This window comes from Camelus bactrianus, chromosome 15, assembly GCF_048773025.1.
Source record: "Camelus bactrianus isolate YW-2024 breed Bactrian camel chromosome 15, ASM4877302v1, whole genome shotgun sequence".
NCBI classification, from domain to species: Eukaryota; Metazoa; Chordata; class Mammalia; order Artiodactyla; family Camelidae; genus Camelus; species Camelus bactrianus.
Window position 1 is genome coordinate 31,190,108 of NC_133553.1, and position 17,942 is coordinate 31,208,049.

Genomic DNA, 17,942 nt, shown 5'->3' on the forward strand with positions numbered 1-17,942 from the left:
GTAGGCAGTTTATAAGCTGATAAAAAGTCAAATAATAAGCTCTGTCCATTTGATTTGGGAACAAAGTGGAGGAGCCCGGAAGCAGCCATTTCAGTGGGGCTGGTGGGACTGGAAACCAGACTGGAGTGGGCTGAAGAGTAAGTGGAGGTTTGGAAGTAAGGGACAGCTTAGGTTGACTAAACAAAGCCTTGTGATAAGAAGTTCTACTGATTTGATTTCTTTTTGCCATTGTTTTTCTGAATACCTTAAAATAATTCAAGTCTAATTCAGTGATTTCCAAATCTCTTCCTAATGAAACTTACTGTCTTGTCTTTTAGCAGCTAATCTGGATTGGTAGATTGTTCGCAAAGATGGTTGCAGTAATTCCTCCCATCCTTCTGTGCAGGCCCCATGGCCAAGTAACTTTGCCATTCCATCCATTAAGAGGTGGAATCTGTTTCCCTTCCCATGAATCTGGGCTGGACTTGTGATTTTTGCTTTGCCTGGTAGCATGAGACAGAAGTAACACTGAGTGACATCTGAGCTTCAGCCTTGAAAGGCCTTGTAGCTTCTACTTATGCCCTCTTAGAATAGTAAGACCAACAAGACCAGCAGAACTGCTCAGCTAGGCCCAGCCCAAATTGCTGACCCACAAAATTATGAGTAAATAAAATGGTTATTAATTTAGGCTATTAAGTTTTGAGTGATTTGTTATGTGGCAATAAATCACTTTGACATCTGCTCAAGTTTTTGAAAGTGTGTTCTCTTGTAGCTTATGCCTGCTGATACAGCATTTCGTTATGAAAGTCTAAGTCTCATTAGTCTACTCAGAGAGCTGTTTCTGTACCCTACCTTCTAGATTATTCATCAAAATATTAAGTCAATCTCTGTGAGATCTCAAAGTGTTTACTTAGTTTTCTTTTGATCCCAACCATTTGTTTCTTGTCTTTAAGTTAATTCTCTACCTAAGACAAAATATCTCACACTTTAACAGTGAATTTTTTAAAAAGGAGAGGAGGGGTTAGGGGAGGAAGGTCAAAAGAGCGCATCTATGAAGAGCCAGGGCATTGGATAAGGCTAGTTATTCACAGAATGGAGTAATAACTATTCCTTGCCTGAGGTCCAAATGCTGTCCAACTTTGTATCTCCAAGGTCTGTCATGGTATCTGGATTTGGTGTACAGTTACTGTTCAATAAGGATACATGAAGAGATAATGACGCTGCTACTTTTACACATTGTTTCATATTTGTATGTCTTGTTTTCTAACTTCTGCTAGAGTTGGTCAAGCAGCCTGCATAGCGTTGGGCATATGAGGAAAGAACTCAGAGTCTTACTTAGTAGATATCTATGTTGGCAATTATTGCCTGAACCCCTGCCCCAGGTTTTTGAGGATTCTTACAGGATAATGGATCATGGCAAACTTTCCTTGCTTCTCTTAAACTCTTCAGGGTTTTTTTTTTTTTTTTTTTTTTTTGCTAGTACTTTTCTCTTCCACCAACACTAAATAACCATCAGTCTCAGCTCCAATGATCTCAAAGTTTTATGAAGACAAAAATGATCCCTACTCAAAAACGGAGTCCCTTGCATGGCTATATAAAATTGGAGGAAGGAAGGAAGGAAGGAAGGAAGGAAGGAAGGAAGGAAGGAAGGAAGGAAGGAAGGAAATTACATTTGGTTATATTTGCAGACCTGACATTAGATGAGGCAAACAGGAATAAGGAGACAGGCATGATAGGGGTGATGCCTCTATGGCTACCCACCTGAATGATTTGTACTTGGTTTACCTAGAGTTCTGCTTCCATTTTAGTGTAGTACTAATGGGAAGAAGGATGTGTATTTAAGAGAGGTATCAATTCTCTCTCTGCTCAGAAGATTCAGAGGTTGAGTCACTATCAGAACTTCAAAGAATGCTGACAATAAGACTTTGTGCAGTGTAAAACTTTGCAGAGATCAGTTTTTAAAAATAAGCCTCCTTTTATTTAACATTCACACTCATGAATAATGGATATAAAAGAGAAATAATCACTCATTTTCAAAACAAGAATGGCAAGTATATATAGGGTTTGGATTTTATTCTTACATCATATCACACCCGGCCTCTAGGTCCCTCCGAACCTTTACACTGCTTCTCTTGGTTTTGAATGACTATTGACAGCATTGATTTGGTGTTCAAAGGTGAAGAGCACAAAAATGACCAGAAAACCATTGACAGGCTGGTGGGATTATAACACCCTTCTCCACTGACGTGGGAAGAAGGTACAAAGCAGCATTAGTTTATGCTGCATCTCAGTACACTGCGCAGCCCTTTTTCGTGATAAAGAGTTTGATTGATGACCCACTCAAATAGAGTTCTCTATACATTCCTATCTAGTAGAACTATGTTTGAAAAATGTAAAATACAGCAAAAATTGGGCAGACAAAACCCAACCTAAGGTTTACTCCAGTCAGGGAATTTTGTTTTTAAGAAACAATAAACAAGAAGGGAGGGTATAGCTCAAGTGGTAGAGCCCATGGTTAGCATGCATGAGGTTCTAAGTTCAATCTCCAGTACTTCCTCAAAAAATAAATAAATTAATTAAATAAACAAACAAACAAACAAACCTAATTCCGCCCCCCCAAATAATATCAATAAATAAAAATTAAAAAAATAAACAACTTAATGACTGTTCAGTTCTTTCCTACTTTTTTTCCTCTCAGACTTGACTAAAAACTTCTGAATTTTCTTTTTTCTCTCTTGCTTCCTTTCTTCCTTTTTCTTCCTTCCTTCCTTTTCTTTCTTTTCTTTCTCTTTCTTTCTTTCTTTTCTTCCTTCCTTTCTTTTTCTTTCTAAAATCTTACCATGGTAACTTGTAGAAGCATGGTCAACTAAAAGTTTGATGACTTGTGCTCTTATTCTGGTTTTACCATAAACATTTGGGCAAGATATGTAATTTTGTTGTTCTGTTCTGTACAATTAGAACAGCTACCCAGCCATGGTGCAGAGTTGTTAGGATGATCTAGTGAGATGTCAAATTGCTTTGGGAATCAGAGTTTATGAGTGTAAGGCATTGTTATTATTCAAAAGTAAAAGCCCAATCAGTATCTTTTTACAAGCTTCCTAGGGAAACCTTGTCCATTTTTATGACTTTAATAACTTATATTGGAGTTATTAACTATATTTGTCCTTAACTTACTCCCAATTTTCTAGATATCTCCATTTATCCAATATTCTTTCACTTCAGATGAACAGGAATTCTAGGAATTAAAACTTTTCTTCCCTAGGTTATATTACAAAGGTGATAAGACTGTTTCTAACACAAACGTCTTTTATGATTATCATTCTGGAAGGCCAAAAGCCTGATACTGAGTGTATGAGATATAGAAGAGAAGCTTCAACGGATGAGGAAGCAAACCAGGAAAGCAAGGCAATAATAAACCATGCTCAGTATTGTGGTGCTGAAGGAAAAGACAGCATAGGACATAGAAGGGAACAGCCGGGCCAAGATGAAGTGGCCCCTGACAGCTCTGGGCTATCCTGGGCTTGAATGCGCGCTGGAATGGAATTCAAGAAAGAGGCAACAGGAAGGTGATTCACTCGCAAAGGCAAATTTGCTTACTTGACAATTTTCCCTTTCCAGGTGAGAGTGTCTGGTAAAACTCACCTAGGTCTAGGATTCATGGAGTTTTGGAAAAATAATATATTTGTATGGGCTTAATTTAACAGGCTTACACCATATCACTTCATATGCTTTATGTAACAAGGCAGGACAAGAATTACGATCACTTTACAGATCAGTTGATTTAATCCTAGAGAAGTTAAATGATACAGTTCAATTACATTTCAGATATGAATAGGATCTTAGAGATTAGTCTAACGTTCATTAAAAAAAGAGAGAACAAGGTTAGGTAAAGTGAGTTGTCTAGGATCACACAGCCAGTACGTGGCAGATATCAAAGTATAAACAATGTTCTATGTTGTTTCAATTTAGAAATTCTCATAGATAAATAACAAGTTCATACCTTATAGCACAGAGAACTACATTCAATATCTTATAGTAACTTATGGTGAAAAGAATATGAAAATGAATAGATGTATGTCCAAGTATGACTGAAGCATTATGCTATACACCAGAAATTGACACATTGTAAACGACTACACTGCAATAAATATGTATATATAGAAATTCTCAGACTGACTCATAATTGATTCAAACTTGTTAAAATCTTCCGCAGAAGAGAGGAAGCAAACTGTGACTGCTTTCACAAAATTAAAAGATGCTCTTTTAAAAATACTCCTTTTGAAAAAAAATTCCTTTTGAAGAAAATTTCAGAGAGGCAGAAAAAAATTTTACAAAATCAGAAATGCAATTCTGAGTTTGCGTACATTTGAAGTGATTAACACTAAGTGCAGTTTATGAACTATCATTAGGCTGTACTCTAGTCACATTTTATGGCTTGTCACTATTAACTAAACATCTTTTACAAGTATGAAGTTTGTATTTCAGATGGGTAAGCACGGGTCTTATATTTAAAATCATTTGGTAAGAGGTTTTTTTCTCTTAATAGCAGTTAGAAGAAACATATAACAGGAAATCTATAGTGTATTACTTGGAAGAATAGCCTCAGTCTAATTAACAGATTATCTAAAACTCTATTTAGCATAAAGATGTATCAATTTGGTTTTCTTATCGGATTTAAATACAGTACCTGCACAAAGGAAATAATTTTATGTCCAAGGAGGTGGTTTCATAGTTTTCCTTTCATTAAAGCCAACTTCCTACTTAAAAGGAGATTCACATTTCCAATGCACTTCACAACATATCAGAGATTTTTGCTCTTTCATTCAACAAAATGTACTGATCACATACTGTTTGCAAGCTGCTGGGCTACAGGACATGAGGAAAATCAAGAGGTTTAAATACCATCTTCCCCTTAGGCAAATGAGGGAAACTGACACCCAAGTTTATTGATCATCTACCATGCACCAATTATGATGGCAGGTTCTTACCTTGTAAGAACCTTAAACTTCATTATTATTTTTTTAAATAATAGAAATTTATTTTTCACAGTTCTGGATGTTGGAAAGTCCAAGATCATGGTGCTGTCTTATCTGCTGTCTGGTCATGAATCTTAAGCTTTTCCAGGGGAGATAAGATATACACAGAAATATACACTTGACATAAAGCGTCCCCAGAAAATATCTGTTGAATAAATGAATGTAAGGAATCTCAAAATAACTGCCCTTGTTGCAGAGTCCCAGAGAGATTCAGAGGCTCCCTTAGGTGGTGGCTTTTGATACTGAAGGCCTCATTTCATGTTAGGTTGACCATTTTCGAGCTGTGTAATTAAAGATCCTGGGCAGGTTAGGTAATCTGAATTTTGACTTCCTGATCTGCTAAGTGGGGAAAATGCCTTCCATCTCACAGTGTTGTTATGGGGGGTTGGCGATAAGTTAAGTTCCCCATATAGAAGGCGTTCAAAAAATGGTAGCAACTATTATTATTATGCTGATACACACTAGCCATTGATTTAGTGTTCTTTCTACATTTGGCTCCAGTTATGTAAACGCACTTCCTGCAAAAGCATTTAAGGAACCCTAAAGACTCAGATCAGCTTTTTTATCTGCTCCGGAGACACTGTCAATCTTCACTGGGAACAAAGTGACAGAGCAGACAGAGCGTGGCGAGGCGGTCCAAGGTTCATAAACAACGGACCCAAAGGCTTTGTCTCCAATGTTATTTCACGCCCCTTTATTAACTGCAAAAAGCCTCTCACCGAGCCTTCAGCTGGCTTCTCTATGGCAAATCACGTTCACTAAGCTACTGCGTGCAGCGCATGGTGCCAGTTGGCGAAGCGGGCTAGATACAGACTCTGTTTCTGCTTTTACGTCAAGGCTTGAGAGAACTAAGCCCTCTTCCCTGAGGCACTGCTGAACTGGTTCGCACGCAATCACCTACCTCCCAAGACTAAAAAGGTGTCCCCAAATCTCTACCCAGGCGCAGATGCCACATAATCGACGCCACTCCCCAGGGACGAAGAGCAAGGCCTCCTGGGAAACTGACCTTTCACCTCCCCTCTTGCCTTACCTCAACTCACCAATTTTGACGCTAGCGAATGAAGTGACCAGGAGACCTGGAAGGCGGGACTTAGTGGTTCCCCATCCACGCTGATTGGACTGCGACGGCGCGAAGGGACCGCGTGAGCGGGCTAGCGCCCCTCCCTCGGTGGGCGGGGAGAAGTGGGGGCTGCGCTTGCGCGCTGGGGAGGCGGCGGAAGTGGCCCTGGCGGCTACGCGTGCGCGGTGGGCGGAGCCCGGCTCCTCCAGCTCCTTTGCCAGCCCAGGTCCGCCCAGCCTTACCCAGCCGGTGTGGAGCTCGTGTTTCCCCACCTCGTCGCGGAGAGTCGCTGCCGAGTGGGCGCTCGGTGTTCGGGTCGTCATGGCTGGTTACGAATACGTGAGCCCGGAGCAGCTGGCTGGCTTTGATAAGTACAAGGTAATGCGGGTCCCGCGGACGCCCCTCTCCTCGCTGGTTCCCGGCCTCTCCTAGGCGCCTAAGGGGCCGGCGCCGTCTGTGTCACCTTGTGCCGCGTGGCTCCGGCGGGCTGGCGGCAGTTTCTCTGGAGGTCCTGCCGAGTGCTGGGGCTTTGGGGTCGGGGTGCGTGCGAGCACCCTAGGCCCGCCGCTCCGACTCGGCACCCTCCCGGGGAATTGCCTTTTCCTTGGGAAACTCCTCCACGAGAGGAGTCTTCGCTTCTTTACTTCGTTATTATTAATATTTTTAGCCCCCTGAGAGGTGATGCAGTTCCGTTCAGTGGTGTCTTAATTGTCTTCATTTTAATGAAGTTGCCGTCCGGCTCTCTTGCACGCAACTTCAGAGATGGAGAGGCTCATTTGGCAGATGAGGCCCGGGGAGCGGGGAGTGACTACTGGGGCCGTACTGCTGATGCGCTCGCTTCCACTCCCAGTGAAGAGGCGCCTGGGCAGCGGGAGAAGTAAATGTGCACAGGCAGGAACTGGAGCTGTGTAGTGGAAAGAGCGCGGGCTTTGGAAAACATGTAAACTTGATACCAAACCTGATACCAAAATCAAATTTCTTTATTTGGCTTTGGGCCAAATTATAGTCTACACTGTGCCAAAGGACTGTGAGAATTGGAGAAGCGCCTAGTAGGTAGTGGGCTTTCAGTAAATCCTGGTTGTTAACTTCCCATCAAGTACTGTTCTCCACTGCTCCCTCCTCAGTGAATGACTCCACTGTCCATCCAGTCAGTTGTCCAAGCCTGAAATCCGGGCAGTAACCTTTCCGCCTTTGTTACCAGTGTTACTTTCACTACTGATTCCTCTACCGCACCCACCAGCCAGTGAATCACCAGGTCCTGTGTGTCCTGTCATTTTTAGCCTGAACTAGAAAGGTACTTCCGCTCTCCCCACATATAATTTATTCTTTTAATTTTAGAATAGTTCTGGAATATTTCGGAATAGATTTACAGAAAATTATAAAGATGCAGTCAGAGTTCCCATATACTCCACACCCAGTTTCCCTGTTATTGACATCTTACATTTGTATGGTATGTTTGTCACAATTAATGAAGCAACATTTACACATTATTATTAACTGAAGTCCATACTTTATTCAGATTTCCTTAGTTTTCACCTAATGTTCTTCTTCTATTCTAGGCTCTTGTCCAGGATACCACATCACATTTAGTTGTCATGTCTCCATAGGCTACTATTGGCTATGACCACTTCTCAGACTTTTCTTGTTTTTGATAACCTTGATAATTTTGAGTTCCGGTCAGATATTTTGTGGAATGTTCATCAATTGGATTTGTCTGATGTTCTTCTTATGGTTAGACAAGGATTATGGGTTTTGGGGAGGAAGACCACAGAGAAGTGTCTCTCTCATTGCATCATATGAAGAGTACATTCTGTCAGCAGACTTACTACTGTTAATATTGACTTTGATCACCTCCCTGTGTTTGTCAGGATAGTTACTCTCTGGAAGAAAGTCACTATGCACAGCCCTCACTTAGGGAGTGGAGAGTTATGCTTCACCTTCTTGAGGGCAGAGTAGCAACATAATTTATTGGGACTTCTGCCTGGAGGATTTGTCTTTTCTTCCCCATGTATATTAATTCAGTCATTTATCTATATCAGTATGGCTTCATGGACATTTACTTTACACTTTGGGTTATAATCCAATACTACTTTATTTGGTTGCTCACCCACATCCACTTTTGCCCTTCTGTCCTTTCTCTATGCTTCATAGTGATCTTTTTTTAAAAATGTGCATCTGGTCATGTCACTCGTTTGCTTAAAATTTTCCACTGTCTTCCCACTGCTCTTGGAATCAAGTCCAAATATCCACAGCATGATTAGCATGGCTCTGAATGGTCTGCCCTCGTCTGTGTCCTCAGCTTCATATCTTGCTACTCACTGTCTACCCCTCCCAGCATTAAGAGTCATCTTCCCCATCTACTTTTTTTCGATCCTTTAGATCTTGCTCCAGGGAGGAAGTGTTCAAATAGTATTGTTACATCTGCCAGGAATGTAGCTCCTCCCATTTATGTTCCTCTTCACATCTTAAATGTTACTTTCTCAGAGAAGCATTCCCTAAGTACCCCTTTCGCCTTAAGTGTGCTCTCATAGCACCTCTGCTTCTTCATGGAATTAGTTCTTTAGGTGTCTCCCCATGAGAATGTAATCCTCGAGTGGTTAGACTTGTCTTACAGACCACCATGGCCTGAGCACAGGGCTGTTGTGATTAGGCTTCCAGCAAACATTTGTGGAACGAATGAATAACTGAGAAAAATCGTAATGAATCTTGTCAAACTGGAATTGGGATAACCATAAGGAATCTTAGAAGATCATATAGTATATTCCTCTGCTTTCAAGCAATATTGTGCCGTACCATTGCGAACTGAGGTGCTGACTGGTCTTAAAATTTTAAGTGGAAATTTAACCCAGTCCGGGGCTATTCAACTTTCACTAATGAAGTTTATTAACCCAGATACCTCTTGTTTTCCCTTAAGCTCTACCCTCTTTCTGTTGTCTCTTCTGCACTGTAAATATTGACGTACAAAACTTTTTCCTTACTAGGCTGTGGCTTTTTGGTGAGTGCCAGGAGAATAGCTGTTTAATTGGCAGCAGAGTCTGTAATACAGAATCTACTTTTTTTTAAAAATAAGCAGTCTTCCCTCGATTTAAATTTCCAACTAGATGGATGTCCTAAATTACGGGAAATTAATAGTGTGATTTTTCCGTTCCTATCTTTTTCCCTTTTCCGTTATCTGACTCACTTCCTGAATCTGACAGCAGATTTCCTATCATTCTGGAAAACAAAGGTCAATTTAGCAAGCGTCCAGTGTTCACTAAAATATAGTTTGTTGATGTTATTTTAGTTATAATGAGGCTTCTTTTAAACAAGTGGTGGAGGCGGGGCACAGGTTTTTATAACCTAAACTTCTTCCAGCAGAAGGTTCTTTACTCAGTACTGTGTTCGTATTAGAAAATATGAATCCAAAGGTGCCCAAAGGAAAAATCTGTGTGGTCAGTATTACTGGAATGTGAATTGTACCAAGAAACCTTTTCTTCCTGAAGATCATACATTCCCATTGCGTGGACTTTGACAGGGAGTGCTTTATAAATGCTTATTGAATTAAAACAGCGTCTGAGGAAGATCATTCCATAAATAAAGACCCAAAACACTTGAAAGAGATTTTTATTCTCTGATGTGACCCTATATACTACAGCAAAGAGATATAGAGAAAAGATTGTACTAAAAAAGTAGCTGGTGGGAAAATTACTTTTGAGCCAGTTTAATTTCTTCATCTTCCCTAGAGGTAAATCTGAGAGCTACAGTTGGAAACCTGGCAGTTATTCAGAGTAACTCCTGAAAGGGGTGTACACGCAGAGTAGTAATTAGGTTTCTGTAGTAAGAAACTGAAAGACAGTTGATTTTCAGTGCAGAAGAAAGCATGGGGTGGATTCTGTGTTATATGCTCTCTTAACGCTTGGGTTCTTCGTTGCCTTACCCCAGTCTTTTTAAAGAGCTGAATAATTAGTTGTGTCTGCCTTCTCTGTTAGGATATGAGCTCTGGGAGAGAAGCAAAGCCTGTAGCTCTCTTATTCAATGTGACCAAGGTCTAGCACATGAACAGAGTAGGCATTTGACAAACATTTATTGAAGGAATGAAAGTTTAAAAGAAAATAAACCATTTTGGAAGTGTGGTAAAATGGAGCTGTGCATCTCCTGGACGCTTTTTGTATTTTGAATGTGAAGATGTCAGGGGTTTAGCCGCCATTGTTCTCTGTTGCTTTTTAATGTACCTTCAGACAATTATGTTGAGGAATTTCACTCTCTTGAGCCTCATCATTCCTTCTCTCTTCCTATACTGCCTTTTTATTTTAGAGGAGGTTCTGGAGATTGAACCCAGGACCTTGTGCATGATAAACATGTGCTCTAGCCCTTTGAGCTATACCCTCCCCTCATCCTTCAAGCTATCCCTACCTGCCATTAGGTATTGTGGTTACCTAATCTGACCTAAGGAAGACTTAGTTTTAACTGATAGTGTAGCAGCTAATTTCAAATTGTAACATTTCACTTAAGAGAGGAGGTGTTCTGTGAAATATCTTCTTGGTTTCAAGAATACAATTTTATGATAAGTTGGTTTCTGCTATTATGGTAGTTAAGTAACTTGGCTGTCGACAATAGCCAATTGATTACAGGAATTGTGACTTCGGGTAGGAAAGAGAGGCAGTGTACATCTTGATGGTAATGCTGACTGGTTAACACCCTTGATTTTGTTTATTCAGTCAGCCTTTACTGAGGGCCCACTCTGCGTCAGTCATGGCATTGGGGCTGCAAAATTAAGCTAGGCTAGAATTCCTGCCTTCAAGGAACTCAGTTCGGTGGTATATGGACAAGGAAATAAACAGATATGAATAATTAATAAATGCAGTTAGGTAAGTGCTGGGTGCTGTGGGAGAGGGAATCAACTCCAGGGAGTGAGGATACAGCTGAGAAAGACTTTAGAGAGAGGATGGAGGGGAAGGGGGAGCTCAGTCTAGAGAAGGAAGCTGAGTAGGCCCCTGTTCTTACCAGGTGATGAGGGGAGTAAAAGCATCCCTGAATAAGAGAGCAGTGGGGTGAGTGCAGAGGCGTGAAGGCCAGAGAGTACTTTCTGGGACCCATGAGATTTAGATGTTTGGGCTTAGTGGTGGAGTGTCAAGAGGTGAGACTGGAGAGGGAGGTGGGGCCCTGTCAGAAGGGGGATTGTTGATGTAAAGGAATTTAGGATTTTACCCTGTAGATCATTGTTTCTGTGGCCCAGGGACCATCGGCATTAGAATCACCTGGGGACAGTGTTTAGCCTACTTCTAGATGCACTTTAGGGGATTCAGATTGGATAAATCGCTGTTATCTTCATGTTAAACAAATACTTTAGGTGCTTCTTGGGTACCTTGTAAGGCTATTGGTTTTGGGGAGCCACTTAAGAATTTTAAACAGGATTGGATTATCAGTTTTTTTGGGGGGGAAGCAGAGGTAATTAGGTTTATTTATTTATTTGCTTTTTATGTTGGTACTGGGGATTGAACCCAGGACCTTGTGCAAGCTAAGCACACACTTTAATACTGAGCTATACCCTCCCTTCAGGATCAGATTTTAATTTAATTTAAAATCTGGATCAGATTTTAATTTAACAGGAAGCTTACCCTGTCAGCTAGAAAATGAATGGATGGTGGTAGAGGTAGGGGTGATCTAGAGACCTTTTAGGATCCTCCTGCATAAAACTGGGTCAGAAATGAGGAAGGCTTGAATCAAAGCAGTGAGGATAAAAGGGGAGTGGGGCTTCTAAAGATGGAGGTCAAACTGCTTAATCTGCCCACTGAATTTGGCCAGCAGATACGTTTAATCTGGCCCACACCGACTTTGTTTCAAAAATCAGTATTTTCCCCATAAAAGCCCAGATTTCTGGGTTCTCTTGAAAAACCAAAATAGTGGATGACACAGGCCCTGAACTTCCTCCTGACAAGAAGCTCCTGAAGCTGAGTAGTGCTTGCTGTCTTTGAAAAGGGCGTTTGCTCTTGTGCACCATTTCTCTACCAGTCCCCGTGCTCCATGCAGGCCTGCTTTGTTGAGTTTACTTGCCTCATCCCTGTGGACATTTGAGATTGTGATCCTTGATTTAAGATCTGAAATTGACAGAACATGGTAACTGACTAGCTGGAAGTAGCAGGAGAGGAGTTTGGGATGACTCAGGCTCTGGTAGGATGACTAAGTAGATAGTGATGGCAGTCACTGAGGTAGGCATTGTGTGAGGCATTACCTCTAGAAAGGTACCCTTGGTAATAACGGCACCTAACATTTGTTGAGTCTAAGATTTAATCTTGATATTTCAGTGAGGGCGTATTGTTAATATCTCATGAGTAACCTAACTCCTAAGAGATTGATCCTTACAGAACAGAAGTAAAAAATATAATTTAAATGATAAATGGTGCTGAATCTGGCAGGTTAACGGTCACCTTTGCACAGGGAACTTCTCTTGGATGAGACCATGTGGAGGCATAGTTTGTGGACTTGGAATTAAAACAAAGAAAACTTCATGTTCTAGAGAAATATCTTCTGAGGATGACCTGTCCTCCATTAGAGGAATGTTTCTGCAGTGATTTCGAAGATTGGAACACTTTCCTCAAGAGTCACAGTGGAAACATGAAAAATTCCTGATCTTTTGATTTTCACTTATTATGACTGCAAGCTGACTGCAATATAGTATGTCATTTATGGCATTACTTGGACCTGTTACAGTTAATTCAAGCGTAACTTACCTTTAGTTGTGCCTTGGTCTCCTTGAGCAGATATGGGGAACTGGCCTCTCCCTCCTGCACATACATTAGTAAGGCTTGAATAGTATTTCAGTCGTCTTAGATATAGATTTACAAATGTCTCATAGAAAGAATAATTTTTGCAGTTGGCAGAGACAGAGGAATCTTTCAGAAGGAGAGAAAGAAGAATGGATGGGAAACTTCTGCAGAGTGAGAGAGAAATTAAGTGGTAGGTAGAAGGTGATTCCATTTTTAGGTGCTATTTGGAAGAAACATCTTGAATCTGCTTTTTAACTACTTTCTGAAATATCAGTTCACTGACGATGGCTTGTTTTTCTAACTGCTGTAATGCTTAAATGTCAAGAAGTTCTCTGCCGAATAAAAATTTGCCTGGTGCTTAAGGGAGAGTGGGGAAAGATGTTTCCATCAGAGACTGATGGGAACCTAGGTACTGAGACTGGGAAGACCGTGGTAAATTAGAGGCACAAGGAAGTGGCAGGTGTGTGAGGGAGCAGGCGAGCCTGGTGAGCTTAGTGAAGAAAAGTTGTGATGGCAAGAGCAGTGTCATCATAAATGCTGAAATGATAATGACCACAGACAGTTATATAGCATTCACTGGCATTACCTTACATATATTATCTCATTTAATTACATATATTATCTCATTTGTACTTCTGTACTTACGAACATTAAGTGGCATGTAACATATACCCACATACTCATGCCCCAGGAGGTTATGTCAAGAGAAAGTATATTTTAGGAAAGGAAGAATAAGTAAATATTTTCAAATACCACTCTTCTATTTAAGAACCTTTAAGATTTAAGAATTTAAGAAACACATGCAGTACCTTCCATGTGTTTATCATGTGTTTGATATCTAGATTCCTCAGCAAGGATTTCAGGTTCCTTCACTGAATGACCCCTCCTTTTTCCTTACCTTCTCATCTCTTGTTGGAGTTTATTATAGATTGTTTAAGTCTAGCAAGCAAACCTGTTCATCATCATGATTTGCTGCTTCTTGTCTCGCTGCTCTGGCTCTTCTCCATCTTTTCTCACCATCTTCTCCTCTCTGACTTGTTAGCAGATATAAATGACAATATTCACTGAAATGGGATCTCACTGCCCACTGACATTACCATAGAATGTCTCTCAAGGCAGTGGCATCTGTCACCTGGGCTGTATTCTGTTGGTTAGAAGCAAGTCACAGGTTCCACCCTCAAGGGAGCTAATGAACCATCAAGAGGAGGGTATTGACTATACAAAGGCTTGACTCATTGGGGATTATCGTAGGCTGTGTCCGCCACAAATCGAAAGCAGAAAAATGTGTATTGCAGGATATTATGGGAATAACAATTTCAGTATATTGGATCTAGGTAGCTCATGATTTTATTTGAGCCAGGAGAGGGTAGTAACTTAAAAACAAAGTGATCCGTTTCACAGAAATGTTCTGAGATGACTCATAAAGGATTTACAGTGTAGACCTTTCTGTTTATTAGCTGTTAATCCTTGAATTTTACAGTTTTTTAATCTGTTAAAACAGGGAGGAGTAATCTATCTTATCTTACAGTATCAAATAAGAGGACAGATGATAATTGTACTTTGGAAACTGTATAACATACAAACATAGGCGTGGTATTTTTAATCAGGGAAGAGTAAGAGCAACTTCCCCTTGTGAAGTTCAAAGTTGCTGTGGACTAGTTCCTTGGGGAAAATGGTTTCTCTCATCACCGATGGAGTCACTCTCTACTGCTACTTAATAAGCATGCAGAGTAGTTCATGCATTTTTTCATTCATATGTGCAAAGATTCACATATGTTTGTTGAGCTCCTACTATGTGCCAGATGCAGAAAGGATCAGATTGGGAAACTTTCTCCATTCTTTTAATTGTTTCTTTATATGCCATTGCTCAGTGAGTCCCACATTTGTATGTGAAGGTAGCTCTGTTGACTACCCTGATATTTGTTGAGTGAATAAGAATTTTTTTAAATTAAAAAATTTTTTTAATTATTTTTTGGGGACAGGTAATTAGGTTTTTATTTGCTTTTTTTTTTTTATAATGGAGGTACTGGGGATTGAATTTAGGACCTCACGCATGCTATGCTTGCACTCTACTACTGAGCTACATCCTCCCCCAATAAGAATTGTAAATAATTGGGATCTTCTGTTTTATGTTTGTGCTTAAGTGATTGACTGGGAGGCTTGGAATGCCATTGCTAAAGAACTCTATTCCAGGAGTGGTAGAACACATGTTGGCCACAAGGGATTCTGCCTCTGTAAAGACTCATACCTAAACATGATGAAATCATGAGACCTGTCAGCAAGGGGCTGACCTCCATACCGTACTAATACCATACTAGACACCAAGCTTCCTTTTGCAGGTGGGGAGAGTTGATATTTTTCTTCTCTCTCCTGAGTTCTTAAGAAAGGTTGACAATGTGTTTCTTTCACTTAAGAGATACCTGGAAAGTCAGTATGAGCAATAAATAATCTCATACAATGAACCCAGTTGTGAATTAAAATTGGTTCTTTGTGACTATCCTTGCTTTTTTATTCCTAAAAGCATGGGTGATTTAGAACTCAAGTATTTGGGGAATAATTTTTTAAAAACTCAAATATCATTTTGAGTTGGCTTACATCTGAAATGATAGGTGCAGTTTATGAACTATTATTACCTTGTACTCAATCCATACTGTATGGATTTCCACGGTTAATTAAAATATGTTTTATAAGTATAAAATTTATATTTCAAATGGGTAAAGACAGGCATTGTATTAAAAATCATTTGACAGTTAGAGACCTATCCTTAGGTTGATTATAAGACAAAGCAAGAGCAATCTGCTTCTGATGATAGATGGTAGAGTATTACCATGTGTATTAGCATTAGGACAGTAGCCTCAGTCTAATTAATAAGTGGTCCAAAGCTCTGTATTTAGTGCAAGGGTGTGTCAGTTCAGTTTTCTTATCAGGATATGGAAGGGATTTAAACTATAGTACCTGTATGAAGGAAATATTTTCAGGTCCAAGGAAGTGGTTTCATAGTTTTTCCTTTTGTTAGAGCCAGTTTCCTCCTTAAATAAGAGGAAGCTCACATTTCTAATGTGCTTCTCAAAAATGGGCTCTTTATAGCATATTTTAGTAGTAATTTAGAGTCACTGTACTGCTGCTAGCCTAATCCATAATCTTCTCTTGCCTGGTGTACTGTAACAGTCTTGTAACTGTTTTGCACTTTTGCCCTCCTCCAGTCCATTTTCTACACTGTAGACAAAGTGATCCTCTAAAAATATAAATCAGGACTTACGTTGGGCTTATAATAAAATCCAGCTCGCTGTGGTCCTTTTGGGTGGTGTCCACCCATGTCTACAATCTCATTTCATACCACTCTTCCTTGCTCACTAAGCTATAGCTATATTAGCCTCCCCTGCTTTGTGGTCTTTGCACATTTTGTCCTCTGCTTGGAGGGTATCTTGGCATGTACTCCCCCCACCCAACACCTATACAGCACACACACACGTACACACACGCACACTGCCACACATATATTCTTTATTTTCTGTCTTCTTTTTAGATATAAATTATAAACACACAGATCTTAAGTATATAATTTAATGCATTTTTGCTTATGTATATACCTATGTAATGAGCACGCAGATCATGATACAGAATTATACCTAGCACCACAGAAGGCTTCTATTTAGCCCTCTCACTAAACTGCTGTTATGACCTCTTTTTGCCGTAAGTTAACTTTGTCTGTTTTTGAGCTTCATGTGAATGTAACTTATAACAGCATGTTCTCTTTAGTGTCTTGCTTCTTTGACTCACTGTTCTGTCTCATACGTTCTTTACCTGTCTTGCCATCTTCTGGGATGTAGCTTAAGTTCCCCTCCTCAGAGAAACTTTCTCTGACCACCCTGACTCAGGCCCTCTTGTACAACAATGTTTATTGCCTTCACAGTGTTTATCACAGCTTGTGATTATGACTTGTTTTCTTGCTCACCATCTAGACTGCAGACTTGGTGAACACAGGAAGCATTTTGGTCTTGTTCACCATTTTCTTTCTAGTGGTCTAGCACCGTTCTTGGTACAGTCATAGGCACTCAGTCATAAATATTTGTTGACTTAATGAATGAATGAAGAATGAATTCTGCTTTATTTCCTGACTTGTACTGAAGTTAAAAAAAAAAGTCTTGAAACTTTCTAATATTTGGAAAAACATTATCTAAGGTAATTCTGAATTTCACTAAGACTTTATGAAATTTTTTTCTTGTGGGCAAGATAGACTAATCGCCATAGATGACAGTACAAAATTCCATGAGGGAAATGTTTAGACATTCTACCTTGATCAGCATTTTTGCAGAGACGTAGGTGAAAGCATTGTAGCGTGACAGCTTTACTTGCTGTGAGTTTGGGGGGCATAGCTGGTACCTTGGATAACTAAGTCTGACCCTGAGGAGAAGGATGAGTGGGCTTTAGCAAGATGAAATGTTAAAATGGTAAAGGTCGGGTCTTACACTTAGGTTCCAACAGTCAGCCTCGTGTTAGTGCAGAGAAAGGTGGCTTACCAGTCTGTATAAGAAAGACCTGAGGAGTTCAGCTGACTGAAGGTATGTGTAAGTCTGCAGTGAGACTTTATTGCCGCAGGAAATTAATACCATGTTAAACATCAGTTAAGAAAGGAGTTGTTGAGGAAGAAGGGCTTCTAGTCAGGATCTCCTTTGTACTCATGCACCACTTGAAATGTTCCTTTTGCCCTGGATCACACTTTTGTATTGATTTAACAACTTGGATTGTCCGGGGCACTGGCTGTCAAACTAAAGCCCCAGGCACCTGTTTTGTGAGTAAAGTTTTATTGGAACACAGCATGCCTGTTTGTTTCCCTGTTTCCTGTGACTGCTTTCCTGTTTCAGTGGCAGTGTTGAGTGTTTGTTACAGAGACCATATGGCCTGCAAAGCCTAAAATATTTACTGTCTGGCCTTTTCCAGAAAAAGCTTTCCAGCCTCTGGTCTAGAGAACTAGACCTAGATGATGAAGGAGACCGAAACTATGGCAAAGGATGAGCAGCAGAAGGAACGTGAGATTTTAACCAGGTGAAGAGAAGATGTAGGTGTGACAGGGAAAACCATCTTCAAATATTTGAAGCATTATTGTTTGGAAGAAAAATT

General features: G+C 40.2%; 2 protein-coding genes across 4 annotated transcripts in view; one reads left to right on the forward strand and one right to left on the reverse strand.

The window, feature by feature from the left end:
• Positions 1 to 6,011, reverse strand: part of ADGRF3 (adhesion G protein-coupled receptor F3) — a 30,772-nt gene extending 24,761 nt beyond the window's left edge. The window contains exon 1 of the mRNA XM_045511822.2: positions 5,917 to 6,011. The gene's annotated coding sequence lies outside the window, so the exon portion shown is untranslated. The remainder of the gene's footprint in view (positions 1 to 5,916) is intronic.
• A 245-nt stretch (positions 6,012 to 6,256) lies between these two features.
• SELENOI (selenoprotein I) overlaps positions 6,257 to 17,942 on the forward strand; it is a 36,996-nt gene continuing 25,310 nt past the window's right edge. For 2 of the 3 annotated variants that reach the window (XM_045511820.2, XM_045511821.2), the window contains exon 1: positions 6,257 to 6,453. In XM_045511820.2, the coding sequence (XP_045367776.1) occupies positions 6,397 to 6,453 (57 nt within the window). In that variant the 5' untranslated portion in view covers positions 6,257 to 6,396. The remainder of the gene's footprint in view (positions 6,454 to 17,942) is intronic. The other variant, XM_010948526.3, reaches the window with a different exon arrangement.